The sequence below is a fragment of the Vigna unguiculata genome, chromosome 4 (genome assembly GCF_037176805.1).
Source record: "Vigna unguiculata cultivar grain cowpea cultivar isolate G323 ecotype 2 chromosome 4, ASM3717680v1, whole genome shotgun sequence".
Lineage (NCBI taxonomy): Eukaryota > Viridiplantae > Streptophyta > Magnoliopsida > Fabales > Fabaceae > Vigna > Vigna unguiculata.
The window spans coordinates 2735673-2752937 of NC_140795.1; the positions used below are offsets into that span (position 1 = coordinate 2735673).

At 31.0% G+C, this 17265-nt stretch overlaps 2 protein-coding genes and 2 non-coding genes across 5 annotated transcripts; 1 reads left to right on the forward strand and 3 right to left on the reverse strand.

Moving 5' to 3' along the window:
• Positions 1–121: 121 nt before the first annotated feature.
• On the reverse strand, positions 122–4783 carry LOC114182411 (cyclin-dependent kinase D-3-like). 2 transcript variants are annotated; one of them, XM_028069282.2, is made up of 7 exons: positions 4344–4780; positions 3494–3792; positions 3302–3410; positions 2606–2731; positions 1892–2127; positions 1496–1807; positions 122–770 (listed from the first exon to the last, which is right to left on the reverse strand). In XM_028069282.2, exons 1-7 carry the CDS (start codon positions 4446–4448, stop codon positions 725–727), a joined length of 1233 nt encoding a protein of 410 aa, XP_027925083.2. In that variant the 5' UTR covers positions 4449–4780; the 3' UTR covers positions 122–724. The 2 variants fall into 2 exon arrangements, with proteins under 2 accessions (XP_027925083.2, XP_085527915.1); XM_085671789.1 differs by lacking the exon at positions 122–770 and adding an exon at positions 803–983 and having other exon boundaries at positions 4344–4783.
• A 1266-nt stretch (positions 4784–6049) lies between these two features.
• Positions 6050–6122, reverse strand: TRNAK-CUU (transfer RNA lysine (anticodon CUU)). Its single transcript has one exon. It is a non-coding gene; the product is annotated as a tRNA-Lys (tRNA).
• A 6324-nt stretch (positions 6123–12446) lies between these two features.
• On the forward strand, positions 12447–15284 carry LOC114181133 (GPI-anchored protein). Its single transcript, XM_028067490.2, has 2 exons — positions 12447–13285; positions 14518–15284. The coding sequence occupies exons 1-2, from the start codon at positions 12617–12619 to the stop codon at positions 14863–14865; spliced, it is 1017 nt and encodes a 338-aa protein (XP_027923291.2). The 5' UTR covers positions 12447–12616; the 3' UTR covers positions 14866–15284.
• A 982-nt stretch (positions 15285–16266) lies between these two features.
• TRNAK-CUU (transfer RNA lysine (anticodon CUU)) lies at positions 16267–16339 on the reverse strand. Its single transcript has one exon. It is a non-coding gene; the product is annotated as a tRNA-Lys (tRNA).
• Between the last annotated feature and the right edge of the window lie 926 nt (positions 16340–17265).

Below are 17265 nucleotides of genomic sequence, written 5' to 3' on the forward strand. Positions count from 1 at the left end.
AAATTAATGTGCACACAAACATGCATGACTGCATCTCCATCTAAAACTGCTATAAGAAACATCAACAATGCTTTAAGAATGAAAACTATATAAGACAGTAGTAAATTAGCACACACTGAAATGAAAGTTCAAATCATTAGCTTGTTAAACAAAAATTAAACCAAGGTTCTGCACAAACACAGCACTCCAGAAGAGCATGCATTCAGCCAAAATCAACCACGATGTCTACAAAGAAAAAAATTGATCAGTGCAAAACCCCCCAAGAAAATACATATTATACACTTTGAGTGTAAACAATAATTTCTCTTTATGTTGAATAACAAATCAATGTTAACATCCAGTTTTCCCCACCATTACTTTGTGAAGCGTGAGGCAAGGGCTCAAGAAAAAGCCCTCAACCAAGCATCAAGCATCCATGAAGAGATACAAGTTCTGTTGAATGCTGAGAACAAAAAATTCAGAGCAAAGGGATCCAAAGAGTACGGTTACTTATTTTTTTAATCTATGATAGTTACTTTCAACTCTCTTGAAACTACTATATAAGTGAGATGCTTGTTAATCCGCTGTCACTGCTACGTTCTTCTTCCTTTTAAAATCAACATAATCATAGTAGCTTCATGCAGACAGAGAGAGAAGGAAGGAATGACATACAACCGAAGCTGATACGCACTGTCTTTTCTCAATGTACTGATGCAACCACCATTAGAATATTTCATCCAGGTTGCTAAAATTCTAGATCTAACTTTCTTTTTAAATGTGATCTGTCAGCACTGCAGAACAAGAGATAAAATTAATCAATTAGATAGCACTACAAATTGAAAGACAAAATTTTGGCACACACTTTCATTATTCAACTCTGATAGAAAAAATGAAATTTCATTCTACCCTTCCCTTCCCCTGTTAAGCTTCTCATGAGACTCACACATAGAATAAAAATATTTAACACCTCACTCACACTAACAGCAATTTGGGTCTCCAACATCCTAGTCATGCAGAAGGTTGAGAATCAGCATGGTTGCAAAAGTCAGGTGTAAGTTGCCACATAAGCAGTTTAGCACAGAAATAAGGTGTAACAACTGGAGTGTAGATTCTTTCCTGGATTTTTTGGTGTTATCATCTGCTGAACATTTAAAATACACTGATATTGATATATTAAAATTCTTTTTAATATATTTTAAAACATCAAAACAATGTTCATCAATGTATTTTGAAGACATAGCAGAATAACAGCACACAAAAAAAAAACAGCAAAGAATCCACATCTAACAACTGATAGCATTGTTGCTTTCACATAGATCTCTCTATCATTTAAATTTAGCACAATTTATTAACTCCACACTCTACCTAGAGATTCAATTTTATACTATTTAACATAGTATATAATATATATATATATATATATATATATATATATATAGAGAGAGAGAGAGAGAGAGAGCCTTGATTACAAACTATTAGGCCATTTTGAAATGATAGGAGGGTCAACATGGTTTACCTGGTAATTGTAGGTCTATTTGGAGGTTTCAATCCAAAAAGAGAAAAATCTAGGGACATTGGAACTGGCTCATTTTTGCCAGTATTATCACCAGCTGCCTGTCTGACACTAACACTGTCATCAAACTTATCTCCTTGCAAAGAATTGCCTTCAGACCCATCACGCCCTGGCATTACTCTCCTAGACTTTCTAGGAGGTGACAAGACAGTAGGACCTTCGTTTGAAATGGCATCCGAAGCCTTAGATTCCTTCTTAGGGGCAGGTCTTGGAAGTTTAACAGGATCTGTGGGCAGAGGTGCAGAAGAGAAGTACCTAAAATGGAAGGGGAGAGATTAAAATCGGGGAACGAGAAAGGAAAGAAACTATTTTGCTTAAGAGAATGATTATGGTACATACCTGTGCTCTAATGCCTGCTGCACTGAAATTCTGGCTTTTGGATCATAGGTAAACATCTTTGACAACAAATCCAGAGCATCGTCACTTGCCATTGGAAACAAAGAACGCAAAGGTGGAGAAGGAACATGTTGATATTCAACATAATCAGGTAGGTAGATCATATCGGGCCACTGAGAAGAAGATGGAGTTCCAAATGCTGCGAAAATTTTTCCTAATTGATCAATATCACTTGAACCCTACCAAATCACAAACACAAACTCATGAAATCACCAGAAGAAGGATAGCTAAGTACACAAAAACAATACACACTTTCAAATTAAAAAGTAAAACAGTGACATAAAAATTTATCAGAACAGGAATAACATGGAAGCAAAAGTTAGTGGTCAATAATGTAGATAAGCACCATACCCAACAGCTTCTGAGCAGTAAAACAGTTTCTAAAGGTTTTTTATTCAGAGTGCAATTTGAACTAAAAGATGAAGTCATATAGTTAATATCATACACACACAAAAAAAAAGGTTTAATAGTTTCTCATGCAAATGGTCAAACGCTTAGAAAAAATCCATGTATTCCAGAATTTTCTTTTTAGTTTAGACATAATTAAAAGTTCCCAAATACATTAGGGGTCTATTGAGTAATTTTTAACCTATAAAAACTAAACAGAAACCCAGTGCCTACTAGTTCATAATAATCACCATGACGATATTGGTTTACCTGCAGGAAGGGTCGACGAAGAAGAAGTTCAGCAAAAATACAGGCTGCAGCCCAAACATCTACCCCTGGACCATACTGCTTGGTACCAAATAATAGTTCAGGTGCTCTATACCACCTTGCAAATACCTATTCATGTATTAAATGTCAAAAGTGCATACCAATTAAGAGAAGTTCAAGGTACAAACATAAGAATGAAACATAACAAGTTCAACGGTACACAGAAGCTAACATCTAGAGGACGCAATAAAGACATGATATTCAAAAGAAACACTTTTGTTACGAAGAGGCTGATAAGTAAGCTGTTACTGATTCAACAAATTGTACTCCACTCTTCAGGAAATGAAATAGTTGTTTATCGCAGCTTGACTTAAATTGTGTGTTTTCATACAAATTTGAACTAAAGCATAATACAACATCAAACCTGATTATAAAATGTCTATGGCGGATTATTTTCCAATCATGCAAATTCCAACAACCATCCAAATTTTAGGAAAGTTTACTAGTTTAATCATAGAAGAATCTGAAGAAAGTGGAATAAGTAACAGATGATTTGAGTTTTATTTAAATTCACAATTTACTCAGAATGCTGATATTAATTAAAGAAAGCGGTCCAATTCCAAAGTCCTTCCTCTAGTTGTAAGGATTAATCTTGCATACTTAATGGATTCACAAGATATTGTGCATAAAGAAGCAAACCTGATGAGTGAACCTGCGATCTGGGCTTCCAAATACCCTAGCTAAACCAAAATCTGCAAGTTTCAGTTGTCCGTTAGATCCTATCAACAAGTTATTTGGCTTCATATCCCTGAAAATACATAACAAAACCTCTCAGCTCAGAACTAAACGCAAGTAATGACTTAGAATGACCACATAAGTAACATAATCTACCTATGTAACACCCATTTCTTGTGGCAAACAGCAAGGCCTTTAAGTGTCATCTGAAGGTAAGATTTTATGTCACTGGGTGAAAGAACAATATTCCGGTCCCGTATAACAGCTTCAAGGTCTGTCTCCATGAAGGCAAACACAAGATGTAAATTCCCTTTATGTGGAAAGGCATCAATCAACTCAATAATGTTTGGATCTTTGAGCTCCTTAAGCAGTTTAATTTCTCTGAGAGCCGTAAAATTGACCCCTTCTTTCTGCTTGCCAAGCCGGATCTTCTTAATTGCCACAGTCTGCCCTGTCTGTTCATGCAATTAATACATCTTTATAAATTATAAGGACCACAAGATAACAACAATCATAATAACCGTACCATTGTAGTATCATCGTCATTATTAAATAAAAGGCCAGTTCATGAAAACGTGTGCAGCCATAATTCCACAATACAATCAAATAGTATCCATTGCAATAAAATCAAATAGTAGCCAGCCACCACCAACACAAAAACGAAAAATAAACGGAAACTGGAATACCCAATTGCAAGTTACCACAAAAACGCATAGTCTTACCAAATCAGTTTTTAAACAACTTTAAAATGCATACAGTCCCTTTCCACATTAAGGTTCTGGATGAAGACTTATTTCCTCTTACCCAAAGATTTCCTCAACCCAACCTTCAAGAGATTTCAACTACTTTTCCAAGTTCCAAACTTTCTTCAGACTCAATTCTCACAATCCATAGAAAAACATTTTTCCCTAAAAATACCCTCGTAATTTTGTTCAAAAACTGTTCTTTTACTTCTTTTTTCTTTACTTTAAAGAAGAGAACAAAGTTAAACATCCGAAAAAGTTACCTGCGTATCTATGGCTTTGTACACCACACCGTATGTACCTTCACCAAGAACCTCACGCTTGAGATACCTATCGGCTACTTTCTTGGACAGATCGTGTTCTGACATTTTTTTTCCCCAAAATTGGCGGAGAAGATACAAAGAAACTATCAAACACAGCTGAAATTCAGCAACAAAATTGCGAATTTACAAGTGGGTCATCTAGAAATGGCTAGGGTTTCTGGTGGGGGAAATCGCAATCTACCTATTGCAGTTGAAATTCAACTGAAAAATTGAGAATAAACAAATGGGTCACTGGAAAAAGCCTCAATTAGAAGAGTGTTGTGTTGATAGTGTTTTACTCAGTGGTGGTGTGTGAGGGTAGAGAGAGAAATAGTGAAGAACAGCTATAGAGAAAGAAAAAAAGAGAGAGGGAGCGTTAGACAAGTGCAACGGCTACACTCCTAAACCCATTTTACTGAATAAAATAAATAATATAATAAACGCGCTTCGAGTTGTTTTATTTATTTATTCTTGACAATAAATACCTTTCTAGTTTCTCAAATTTATGGACAATAATTGATAGGTGTCTAATATTTAATTATTATTTTTTTCATTCGGATTCATGAATAAATTTTTGTTTAACATTTAACTCTTTTTCGTAAGTTAGGACCCACATAATTTACATTATAAATTTTCGAAAATTAATGGTTTGTTTGGAATTTTGTTATCATAATACATTGTGATAGTTTATAATGGTTTCAAATGTAGAGGCTTGTGTCTTCCTATTCAATAATAATATTTAAGTATTTAGCTTAATTTGACATTTAGAAGAAAAATGGATTTTTTTTTTTAAGATGAGTAATGCTAGATGCTAAGATCATTGTGAGTAGTTCTCATTGGTTTAATGATTCTTCAAGTTTTTATGTTAAAAAGGGAATATCTTAACTATAATAATTCTATGTGCTACAATAAAAAGAGGTTTGAGGCAAGGTATCAAGAACATTAAAAAGTCTTTGAAATTTGTTTCATATGTGTCATTTATTGAGGGTATTTGTTAATTTTGCTTTTTTTTTTATTATTTTGGTTAAGAATGAAGGAGTTATTTTCAATCATCCACCTCATGAATAACAATAATCACGATATGTTGTTATTTTAGTAGTATTTTGGAATGTTGCTAGAAGGATCAAGTGTTGCTATTAAAACTATGTTTATCAAGTAATATAAATATATTTTTTATGAATTACACATTATGAAAAAGTTATCATATTGAATAAAGAAATATCATACATGGAATTTGAGCCATAATTTGAACGTTAGGCATTCATTTCATTGAGTGTAAAAGCAATTGGAATAAAGAGAGAATGCATTCAAAATCAGATTCTCTCCAAACTTATTTTGAGGACATTTTTTTCACTGTGCTACAATTAATTACAGTGAAAATAAAGCTTGGAATTTTTTTTCGTTTTTTAAAATATGAGCCAATACAACCATTATTTATTTGTTGTGAAATCAAGGAGTTGGCATACATTCCATTACTTGAAAATTTTATTATAATTTTATTTTATTTTATTTTTTCATTTTTCGTTATACTAAAAAGTTATTAGTTGGGTCAAACAGTGAGTAATTGGGCCATTAGAGTAAAAACCAAACCCGGGCCAGATTTTAGCTTCAGAAAGTAAAAAAAAAATCTGCATAACAAAAAAAAATTAAAAACATAATAAATTAAACGCCCACCGTGGGGCTCGAACCCACGACCACAAGGTTAAGAGCCTTGCGCTCTACCAACTGAGCTAGACGGGCTCTTGTTTTATTTAAAAATTATTACTTTAATGAAACAATAACTGGTGGGGTCATTATACTATTTAATTTTGTAGTAGTATTATCGTTTTCATCTCCTTCTTCCTTTTATTGTTTTTCACATTTTGTTATTTTTCTATATTATCTTCGTCAGTCAATTTCTTTTTCATCGAATCTAAAATAAAATTTTTGTTTTATATATAAATTTTAAATACTTTTAAGTTGTTTGATTTTTGTGATCTCAAAAATCTTATTGATCTCAAAAATAACATACAAATTAATTTAATACCGGAATAAAATTTAATTGCAATTGTTCATACATCTTTCATAATAATTTGTTATTCATTTCCAATTATTGCTTTAGAAGTATAATATTTGTTGAGTTCTTTAATAATTTCCCAATCATGAATTGTGTAGTTTATACAACCATTAACTTTAATTCAACTTTTTCTATATTTGTTTGTTGTAACAGATGATTTTGAAATAAGATGTTTCTCTTCTAATTGGTCTTTTACAATTTTACAAATTTTTGTGAATGTTTTGATTTGCATATCTTTTCTACACATTTCAAATGACCATAATTTTAACATTCTTCATTAACCCTCCAACAACATTTTGTTGTGTTTGTGATTATTTTTATTGTAATAAGGACAGGACGAAAAAAAAATGTGTATTGTTGTTTTAATTGTATTTGTTATGTAATTTCTGACTTTTGAAAACTTTCCTAGTGTGAAGTAAAGTAACTCCAATAATGAAGTCTTCTCTTATTAATTTGTAATTTGTGCTGGTCTTCCTTAAGACATGTATCATTTTTGTCAAAGTAATTATGAATAGTTTTTTTTTTGTGTTTTTCAAATGTTTTATATTCTTTGATGAGTCCAGATTTTCTACTATTTTTTTTTATTGTTCTCAGCTGAGCATTAAAAAATCATTATGTTGACATTTAAAATATATTTTTAATATATTTTAAAAGGTCAAAATTAATGGTAATTGGTGTATTATGAAAATACAGTAAAAAAACAACACCAAAGAATCCAGCAGAGAATCCAAATTCTTCCCTGACACTATTATCAAGATTTTCTCTCTAAACTCATTACCTAATAATTATCTTATTAGTTATATCATCAATGTGTGTAAATATTCCTTAATTATTTTGTACTCTTTTTATATTTTTGCAGCTCAAAGTCATTTATCAAATTTAACACTTGTATGCATAATATCTTCTTGTTTATTACATATTCTCATATCAAATAGTATTAATTTGTGTGTGTGTGACTTTAGGCTCATAATTTTAGTCAGAATCATTTGTAAAACCCTAGATAACAAACATGATTCGTCTTCCATCTTATTTTCCTTTTGCATATTTATTTGGCTCATGGTGAAATTTTAAAGTTGATCAATAATTTATTCTCTTGCATGACTTCTTATAAATCTAACACACTAGATAATTTTGCATCTGAAGAGTGCATTAATCACAACTTTTGTCATGAAACCGTAAAATGTTGACTTAGGATAAAATTTTTTGTCCTTCCATTATGTAGTACGCTAATAATAATGATAAATGTAAATAACATGAGATTTAAATTTGTTAATATATATATATATATATATATATATATATATATATATATATATATATATATATATATATATATATATATATATATATAAAAGATATATGTTATGCGAAAGTACTACGTTTAATTTTGTTAATGAGTTTTGTAAATAGAATAAAATGTGATTGAATATCCAATATTTACTATATATTAAATGAAAATATATCAGATAAATATTTTCAATGAGACCACATTGTATTTTATCATTAGCTCATTGTTAACGTTAATAGTATAATCTCATTTATTCTTCTCAACTCTAAGTCTCATTGTCTTTTTAAGCGATGGTTACATGTCCTCATTGTCAATCAAGAATAACAAAATTGGAGTTAAATATTCAATTTTGATTTTTTTTTATTTGACTCTATCCTTATAATATAACATCTAACCTCTTCTAAGTCAACCCTCTCATTCAAATTACTTTTCACTGTGATTACTTTTTAATTTAATCTATTTTTAAAAAAATAATAAATACAACAATAACATCATTATAATAATAACAAAATAATGGTACCATAAATATAATTATAATAACGTGGTTATTATGAAATTAATAAGGGAAAAAATTATATTAACTTATTTATCAAAAAATAAATTAAAACTAAGATCAATAAAAAATAATTAAGCGAAATTAAAAAAATCGAGGAAAAGAATCATTTAACCAAATATTCTACCTAAAAAAAAAAAAAATTGAAGAAATGTTCCCCACGAAAATAACTTTCTGGGTTGTTTTAAAATTTTGTCAGGATAAAGTATTTGGGAGCATCATAAATTTTATATTTTTCAAAACAAATACTTCAAATATAATTTAAATTAATTCATAAACATTGCCTCGTAATAAAAATATATAAATTTCGAATCAATGCAGAAATTTTGTAATGTATTTTGAATTATGTTTTTTGTAATGTATAAACGTAAAAAAAACAATCGTTGTACTAAAAAGTTATTAATTGGACGTAGTTGGGCCATTAGAGTAAATATCAAGCCCATTGGGCCAAACTTTAGCATGAAAACGTAAGAAATCCTACACGCCCACAAGGTTAAAAACCTTGCATTCTACCGATCGAACATGACAGACTTTTTTTTTGTATAGTAAAAAATAAATTTATTTTTCAATTAATTTTGAAAAATATCTTCCTGCACCCCATACTTCCTTCTACACCCCATATATTTTAAAATTTTAATTATAGTCCTATTATGTAATCCATAAATATTTAGAATTATATAATTTATAATTCAAAATTATATTACAGATTGGACAAATTATATTATGGATTACACATAAATTATAAAATCTGAAACTTACATTTCATTATTTTTATCGTTGATTCTGATATTCTTCCTCATCCTTTATATTATTCATACGATTGTGATTTTTCTATTTGTTTTAGTGAACACTTGTTAATGTGTTTTATAGTGCATGTAGAAGAAGATGGGGTGGGGTGAAGATGGAGATGAAGATGGGAGAAGATGGGGTGGAGTTGGAGGTGGAAGAAGAAGATAGGGTGGAGGTGGAGGTGGAGGTGGAAGAAGAAAGTATAGAAGTGTTGTGGGGGAAGAAGGGAGAAGAAGTGGAGGGCAAATTTGACTTCTTACTTTGCTTAGGGTGGTGCAGTAAAAAAAACATGGGGGGCAGGAAGCAATTTCATAACTGTTTATTATCTTTTACATATAAAATAAAATATGGGTTAAATATGTTTTTGGTTCTTTAAGTTTGAGTGAATTTTGGAATTAGTCCCTTTTTGAAATTTTATACCAATTTAATCCTTCATCATTAGAGATATGTGAATTTAGTCTTTCTTACCAAATTTTGTCAAGTTTATTTGACATTTTAAACGCATTTTATGATAATATTTAACTTAACATTAAAGCGAAAATGTGTCAAACGGTGTAAACAATTCAAATACTATCATGAAATGCGCTTGAAACCTCAGATAAACTTAACAAAATTTTGTTAAAAAGATTAAATTCACGCATTTTTAAAGATGAATGACTAAATTGGTCAAAAGTTTTGAAGATAGACTAATTCCAAATTTCACTAAAACTTGAGGGACAAAAACATATTTAACCCATAAAATATTGATTATAGTATGATATTTTTCATATATTAATATATATTTTAATCTAAATAAATAAATAAAATTACAATATCCTTGAATAACAATTCTATATTGATGTATTTTTGCTAGTAAGCATTTTGATAATAATCCTAATAAATTAACTAATATGCTATAAATTTTTATTATTTGATACATTTTATTATTATTACTAGCGGGAAAATAGATATTATATGTCTTTATACTTTTTATGAAAAAAAAAAGTGTGTGATTTGTAAGGTTTATGTTAGTTAGAGAAACTAGTTAATTTGTGTTGTTGATATATATCTAATTACCTATAGCATTTATAATATTTTTTAAAAGTTTTAAAATACAATCAAGGATAAAATATTATGTTTATGTTAGTTAAAGAAACTAATTAATTTGTGTGGTTGATATGTATCTAATTACATTTAACATTTATAATATTTTTTAAAAGTTTTAAAATATAATCAAGGTAAAATAAAATTATAAAATATGTGCGATTAAAATATAATACGAATTAATGTTTCTTACCAACTCAATGAACACGTCTTCCATATAAATAAAATGCATTTAGATGGATTTATAATTCTATAATATTTTTGCTGGTCTTACAACTTTTTTAATTAGTTGTAGTCTTTGATAAATTTTGAAAAAGAAATCATATCTAATGCGAACGTTGAGTTATAGATAGAAGTGTTATTGATTAAAATATTTCACTGATCATCTTTTATCAGTATAAAGAGTTTTAGGAACACTTTTAAAATTTAATCCTTAACCCACTTATCATAGGAGTTCAAGTTGAATAAAGAATGATATCGAATCAATATTAATAAAACTAATTTTAATAATTAAATATATTTAACATTATCGTTTTAAACTACGATAAAAAAATATATAAAAAGAAACTACATAGAATAATTTTACATTAACATACATCAGCAATAATCATTGATGTTAAAGTTATATAATATTTAAGAACTACAATTACTCAAAAAAAAAAAAATCTCGACAAGAAAAAAAAAACGTAAATGGCACATAATTGATTTGCATGATTAGGGTTTAGGAGGGAGGAGTAAGTAAGAGAAGAATAAAGGTTGCAACAACTGGTGTTGGAAACAATTAAGATATGGGCACTTCTGAGTTACTCATTCAATAAGAACCTTCATATCATGTGAAAACTTTAACCATCTCTCTGCACTCACAATGCCATCAATTAAATACACTTTACCTACTCATCTTCACACACACTAATTCTAACATCACTCAACTAAACAAAATAATCATTAATTTGGAAATCCAAAACTTATCAAGACTAATAATGTCTTTGAGTCAACAATTACACAAATAAATAATGCTAAGAATAATACAAGTGCTCGTAACAAAGTTACACCGTATATATCTTTTTCTAATAGGTAATTTAACAATAACGAAATGTTATACATAAATTGAATAATTTAAAAAAAAAATATACGGTACTAATCTTTTGTGTGATCAAATAATGATATGATGCTAGATAGTAGGTGAAACAAAATACTCAAAAAATTTTATTATAATAGACTATAATAATGACTTTGATCTTATGTGAATGTTTGATAAAATACAAATAAGAAAATTTTTAAAATAAATATTTTATTGAAAATATGAAAATCAATTATTTTACAAAAGTAAAATATATTTGAATATGAAAGGAAAATTCAAACAACAAAAAATTGTACCAAATAATGTAACAAAATATCATAGAAAACTTAATAAAAAATCATAACAGAAAACTGAGAAAATTTTAAAAATATCTTTTAACACGTATAAAAAAATAGGAATTATTTTGTTGTCTTGAAGTTTTGAATCAGTTAGGCTTAAAGTCTATTTTTCTAACATGTATAAGAGTCATCATTTAAACAAAATTAAAATCTATCTTAGCGAACTTTCTTGATGTTCCCCCGCTATTTCGGCCCGTTATTGGACTACCCATTTTTAGTTTTATGCACGAAATGAATATACCTCGGCGTGAGAGGGTGTGTTGAAAGTTTCACATCGACTAGAGATAAGACAATTTCATAATATATATGTGAGGTGCAAACCTCTCCTTAAAAACCGGTTTTATGAGGTTGAGTTAGACTTAAAGTCAATTTTTCTAACAGAATCAAAAGTGGTGATAATATTAGTATATAATCTCTCCAAATATATCATTTAGTATGCGTTTGGTTTCACTACATTCTTATATAGAATTATTGTATCTTTGGTTTTAAAATCTATGTAAATGTCAAAAGTACACATTTAGAGAGAATCAACTAATTGTTATTTCTCAGTCAATAAATCAATTCAACTCAAAATCAATTTTCTAAAGTATAATATAACCAAACACACTCTTAATTATTTGAAGATTTAACTTAAACTGTGTTAACCAGCACGCTATGAGACCACATCCAAAACCTGAATCAAATGTAGTTGTTCCATGTTTGATTTGTTCATGATTCAGCATTCCAATCCCTTCTTTATTAACATTACTCAGGGTGAGTACTTTAGATCTAAACGAGGTAGCATACTGCCAAACTTTCTCCACAACCTCACCACTTTCTCTTTCCTTTTTTTTATTATCCCTATATATTATACAAGAACCCCACCATCTTTTACCCTTTATCTTTCTCTGCCTTTCCCTTTGGTTGCTCCTACCCATAAAACCTACACTAACATCACCACATTTTCTTCTCTTTCGTTACAGAAAAAGAACACAACTTTCTCCCATTCCATTCCATTGCATTCCCCTAAGCTTAACCATACACTCTCTCACTCTTGAATTAGCACCATGTCATGCACACTTTTCCTCTTCTGCATCCTTTTCTTCTTCCCTTGCTACCTCTGCCACCCTGACTCAGCAGGAACAAACACCCTTAATCCCATTCTGCTAACCCCATCAAAGCCTTCAACAACAATCCCTGCATTCCCCGAACAATCTGATGTTGCAGGGTGCCCTCTTACCCTCTCAGATGAGCTCTTTGATGGGATCAAGAGTGCATGTTCTGGTGCCAAAAGTGGTGGTGACATGGAGCTCCACCGCAGCAGGTGCTGCCCGGTGCTTGCAGCATGGTTGTATTCTGCATATTCTTCTACTGCACTGGGCATGGTAGGCCACAGGCATAGCAGTGTTCATGGCCACGCTACATCAGTGTATGACATGATGCCTTTGCTCCCAGATGACTCAGAAACCTGTGTGAATGAGCTCGGAAAGGCTTTGGAAGTGAGGGGAATTGAACTCACCAAGCCTAATGACACTTGTGATGTGGTTTATTGCTTTTGTGGGATTAGGCTGCACCATTTGACATGCCCAGATGCATTTTCTGTTAGCCAAAGAGGGGAGCTTTTGGGGGATGCAAGTGTGAGAAGGTTGGAGAAGAATTGCTTGAGTAGTAGTGCAGATGTCAATGGCTTACCAGGTCTTGGAGGGTGCTCTAAGTGCTTAAATACCCTCTATTTGGTGAGTTTTCCCTATACATATGCATAAGCAAAGCTTATTCTTTTTCTCTTGGGTATTGTTTCAATGTTTTGGTGTCATTTGCTTAGTTCATTGGGGCTTGAAAGTTGATGGATCTTGTTGAAAAATCGAAGATCAAGATGGTGTTTTGGTTTCATTTTCATCTTCTTCACTCATGTTTGGTACTTAGTAAAGTTGTGCCAATGCTTCTGTTTACTTGTGATGTTGGTTGCTTTCTAAGCTTTTTCATAGTCTTCACGCGCCTTTGGAGTTTGTGTGGTTCACGAACATGGGTGGAACCAATGGTTGATTCAGCAACTATTTCTTTTTCTGTCACATGAGAATTTAGAGAAACCAGTATTAACTCTAGTGTCTCAAAAATCAAGTTCTTAAATAAACTAGTATAGCTGGGATATATTAAGCAATTATAAGTACAATGTCACTGCCTTGGTACTTGAAATGAAATTGTAGTTTTGAATTATTGGTATTGAGAGGATCGTTTAGCTAGCATAAGTCCTTTTAGACCATTCTCTTTTGGATCAAGTATGAAAATGACTCAAATAAAATGGTCTTATGTGAAACTAGCTTGCTTTTTATCATGATTTATGACAGATAGTGTCATTTGTTAAATGCTTGAGACCCCATAAAATTTGTCAATTTGACTGTTCTTATTTTTAGCCTGTCCTGGTCATAAATGATGGTTTCTTAATATAGAATTTTAGTTTTGTTCTTTTTCTTTCTCTCTTATACACCTCTGATTCTTCTTCTGAGTCATTCATTGTATTGTCTCTCATGATCTCATTTTTGAGTAAGCATCATACAGTTTCGAGAATCAGATAACAACAACATCATTTGTGGCTGTGTTTGGATTTGTCTTTCTTGTTTCTGATTTTTGCAGAAATGTTGCTAGAATCCTTGCAATTGTTTCAGAATCTTAAAAACTGTCATCTGAAGAAAGACTCATGCTAGGTGTCACATTTAAAAATATCATTCAGGGTTGCTAACAAAATTAATCATTGCACATTGCCACACTCATAAAAACCCTGCATTAGGTAGTGTACTAGCCTTGATATGCACATCTGAGAGAACCCTTCTGCTATGAGTGGATGTTATGTTACACCAACCAAGATGTTATTTAAGAAGCTTTGATGCACCAAACCCCTTTTGTGTAATCACTCCTAAGTATTATATGCAACCCCTTTTGGTATTCTCATTGAAGTATTACTTCTACGCAGCTTAACAAGAAGACTTCAAATTCAAGCAAAGCAGAAGAAGACAGGACCACCAAGATCCACAACAAAGACTGTGAGCTTATGGGCTTGACATGGCTTCTGGCAAAAAATAGAACAGCTTATATGCACACAGTTTCAGGGGTTCTCAGAGCTTTGATGTTGAACACTGATGGCTCTTACCCTCAATCTTGCTCTCTGAACAGTGATGGAATGCCTCTTGCTGTGGACTCATCTCAAATCTCTGATCACTCTTCATCAACGAAATCTCCAACCACTCATCTCTTTTTCTTTGTTTTTTTTACTTTGTTTGCTACTACTACCTATGCATTTCACATCTTAGCTCTGACATGAGCCAAAAAAGGATCTCTAACATGACATCTTGTAGATTTGGATCTTTATGTTGTAGCTTAGAAATGCAGTTTTTTCTCTGTTATTAGGGTGTGTATCAAGTGAGATAAGTGTTTATGAGAGAGGACAAGAGAAATTAATTAACCATGCATGGATGATAAAATCATAAACTCATGTGAGTTTGACTTTGTTCATTGATCATATGATAACTAAACAACTTTTCATCATAATCATCATCATCATCATCATCCATGTGTAGTTACTCTTTTGAACAAACACTCCTCTCACTTGATAAGTATCCCTTGATTGAGGTGTTTGATATTTGCCTCTGTTTTGTTTTGTTTTGGTGGACCACCATGATAGGAATTTGTGAAGTTGTTTTCAAGGGACAACATTTGGAAGTAGTGTTCAGTTATTAGGTTGGTATTTTGCATGAGACAGTTAATGTTTCACGGGCAATTTATGGTTTCTGGAAAGTCAACTTCACCGGAACACACTCATGTTCTCTCTTGTCTGCACTATTTAGTGAGGTTTTGCTAGCTCAATTATTTCCAAAAACTGTAACTTGTCACAAGTTCAGCTTGAAGAAATTATGACTGGGTCAATAAGGAACGTTTTGATACTCATAAAGAAGACAAATAAAAACAAAAAGAAGTTAAAAGCAACTTGTTTATACTTATATGTAAGAATAATGTTGATAACATGTCAAGATTTTGACTAAAAGAACTAAATTTATGTATTTTTAAAATTAAGAGAATAAATTTGATTATAGTTTTGAAGAGGAATTAATTTCAATATTTACTTAAAATTAAAGAAATATATATATAACAAGGGAAAAGACTAATGTATTTAACATATAAAGATTTCTTTTTTTTTTCATCTACCCTTGTAACCCTTTTCTTAATTGTATAAAGAGAATGTTGCGGTACGTGTAAAAAAATTATCTCATGAAAATATGATTCTTCAAGAAAATCACCTATGGGAATAGTTTTGTGGGGTAAAAACAAATATAAGCAAGACAATTTTGAATTATGCAATTTAGAAGTCAAAATGATTTTCGAATTGTGTAATCTAGTAGCCAAAACGGATTTTTGGATTATGCAGAAGTTAACAATAAAACTTTTGAAATCTAAAAAACATTTTTTTCTTTAAAACAAATTTTGAATTACACAATCTGATAAAAATAAATAAAACTTTCAAATTGTGTTATCAAAAAGTCCAGAAGCCAAGGATGACTTACAAATTATATAATCCTTACACACACCAACAAAGATGAAATGGGAAATTTTATATCCATGATCAGACATATAGTAATTGGGACATTAGAACCAAAGCCCATTGGGCCAAACGTAAATATGACGCTCACTCAAATATTGAAAAACCAGAAAAACTAAAAATCCTACACGCCCACCGTGGGGCTCGAACCCACGACCACAAGGTTAAGAGCCTTGCGCTCTACCAACTGAGCTAGACGGGCAATTTGATAATGATTAGACATCTTTCTTTCTTAATATATATTTAGCTTTTTCTTCCACTGCAAAGGTTACACAGGTTAGGGATGGGGACCTCACGTTGAGGATAAGGGTGCCCTAATAAAAGCACAAACTTTTTGTGAATATTTATTTGGAAAATGACATATTAGCAGATGGTAAGGATTTGTTTCTCGGTCACTTTTGACTCAAGTCTTTGACTATTAAGCAGTAGTACAAAAGTTTGTCATTCATTTCATTTTATAGTGAGATATTTTTGCATATGTTTAACCTAATAATTCATATTTTTAATAATAAATTGTTGTTTTAAATCATGTAACTATTGGACATGGTGTGATAAGAATATAAATTTTTCAATTGAGGTCTAAAGAAAATGATGGATCATCTCTACGAGAGGGTTTAAAGAGTCAATGGTTCCTTGTACAATCTCATTATAATGGAGGACTTAAGAGACCGATAGTATCACTATGCATTTGAGGGATTGTCCGCTTTAGAGCGAGCAGTTTCGTCATGGATTTTTTCTTAAAAAATGTTTTAGAAGGTAAAAGGAGAAATGTGTATTTAAATTGCCTTAGACATCAACTCCTAAGTGATGTGAGACTATTAACGTGGTAGGAACATAAGTTCTCAGTTGAAGTTTAAGGAGAATGACGGATCATCCCCAATCGAGGGTTTAAGAGATCGATGATTTGTCATAGAACCTCGTTATCGACCCCACAAAATGTTCTAATCCCAAATTTGCTTGGTGATATTTTTATGATCAATCATCATACACTCGAGGTATTGTTCATTTTGAAATGTAGAACTCTATCACAATTTTGTCTTTAAAATAGGTCTTGGGTTGTAGAAAGAGGAAGGAGTGATAATTTTTCTCTTATATAAGAATCTCATCACTGAAGGGACATGTTATTTT

Bases quoted from the DNA above. Each gene is read 5' to 3' on its own strand.
- LOC114182411 (XM_085671789.1), bottom strand. From the start codon at position 4,448: ATGTCAGAACACGATCTGTCCAAGAAAGTAGCCGATAGGTATCTCAAG. The intron at 2,732-3,301 runs GTTTGCTTCTTT...ATACATGAATAG, and splicing joins ATCGCAGGTTCACTCATCAG to GTATTTGCAAGGTGGTATAG. The intron at 984-1,495 runs GTAAACCATGTT...CTGCATGACTAG, and splicing joins AATAGACCTACAATTACCAG to GATGTTGGAGACCCAAATTG.
- LOC114181133 (XM_028067490.2), top strand. From the start codon at position 12,617: ATGTCATGCACACTTTTCCTCTTCTGCATCCTTTTCTTCTTCCCTTGC. The intron at 13,286-14,517 runs GTGAGTTTTCCC...ACTTCTACGCAG, and splicing joins GCTTAAATACCCTCTATTTG to CTTAACAAGAAGACTTCAAA.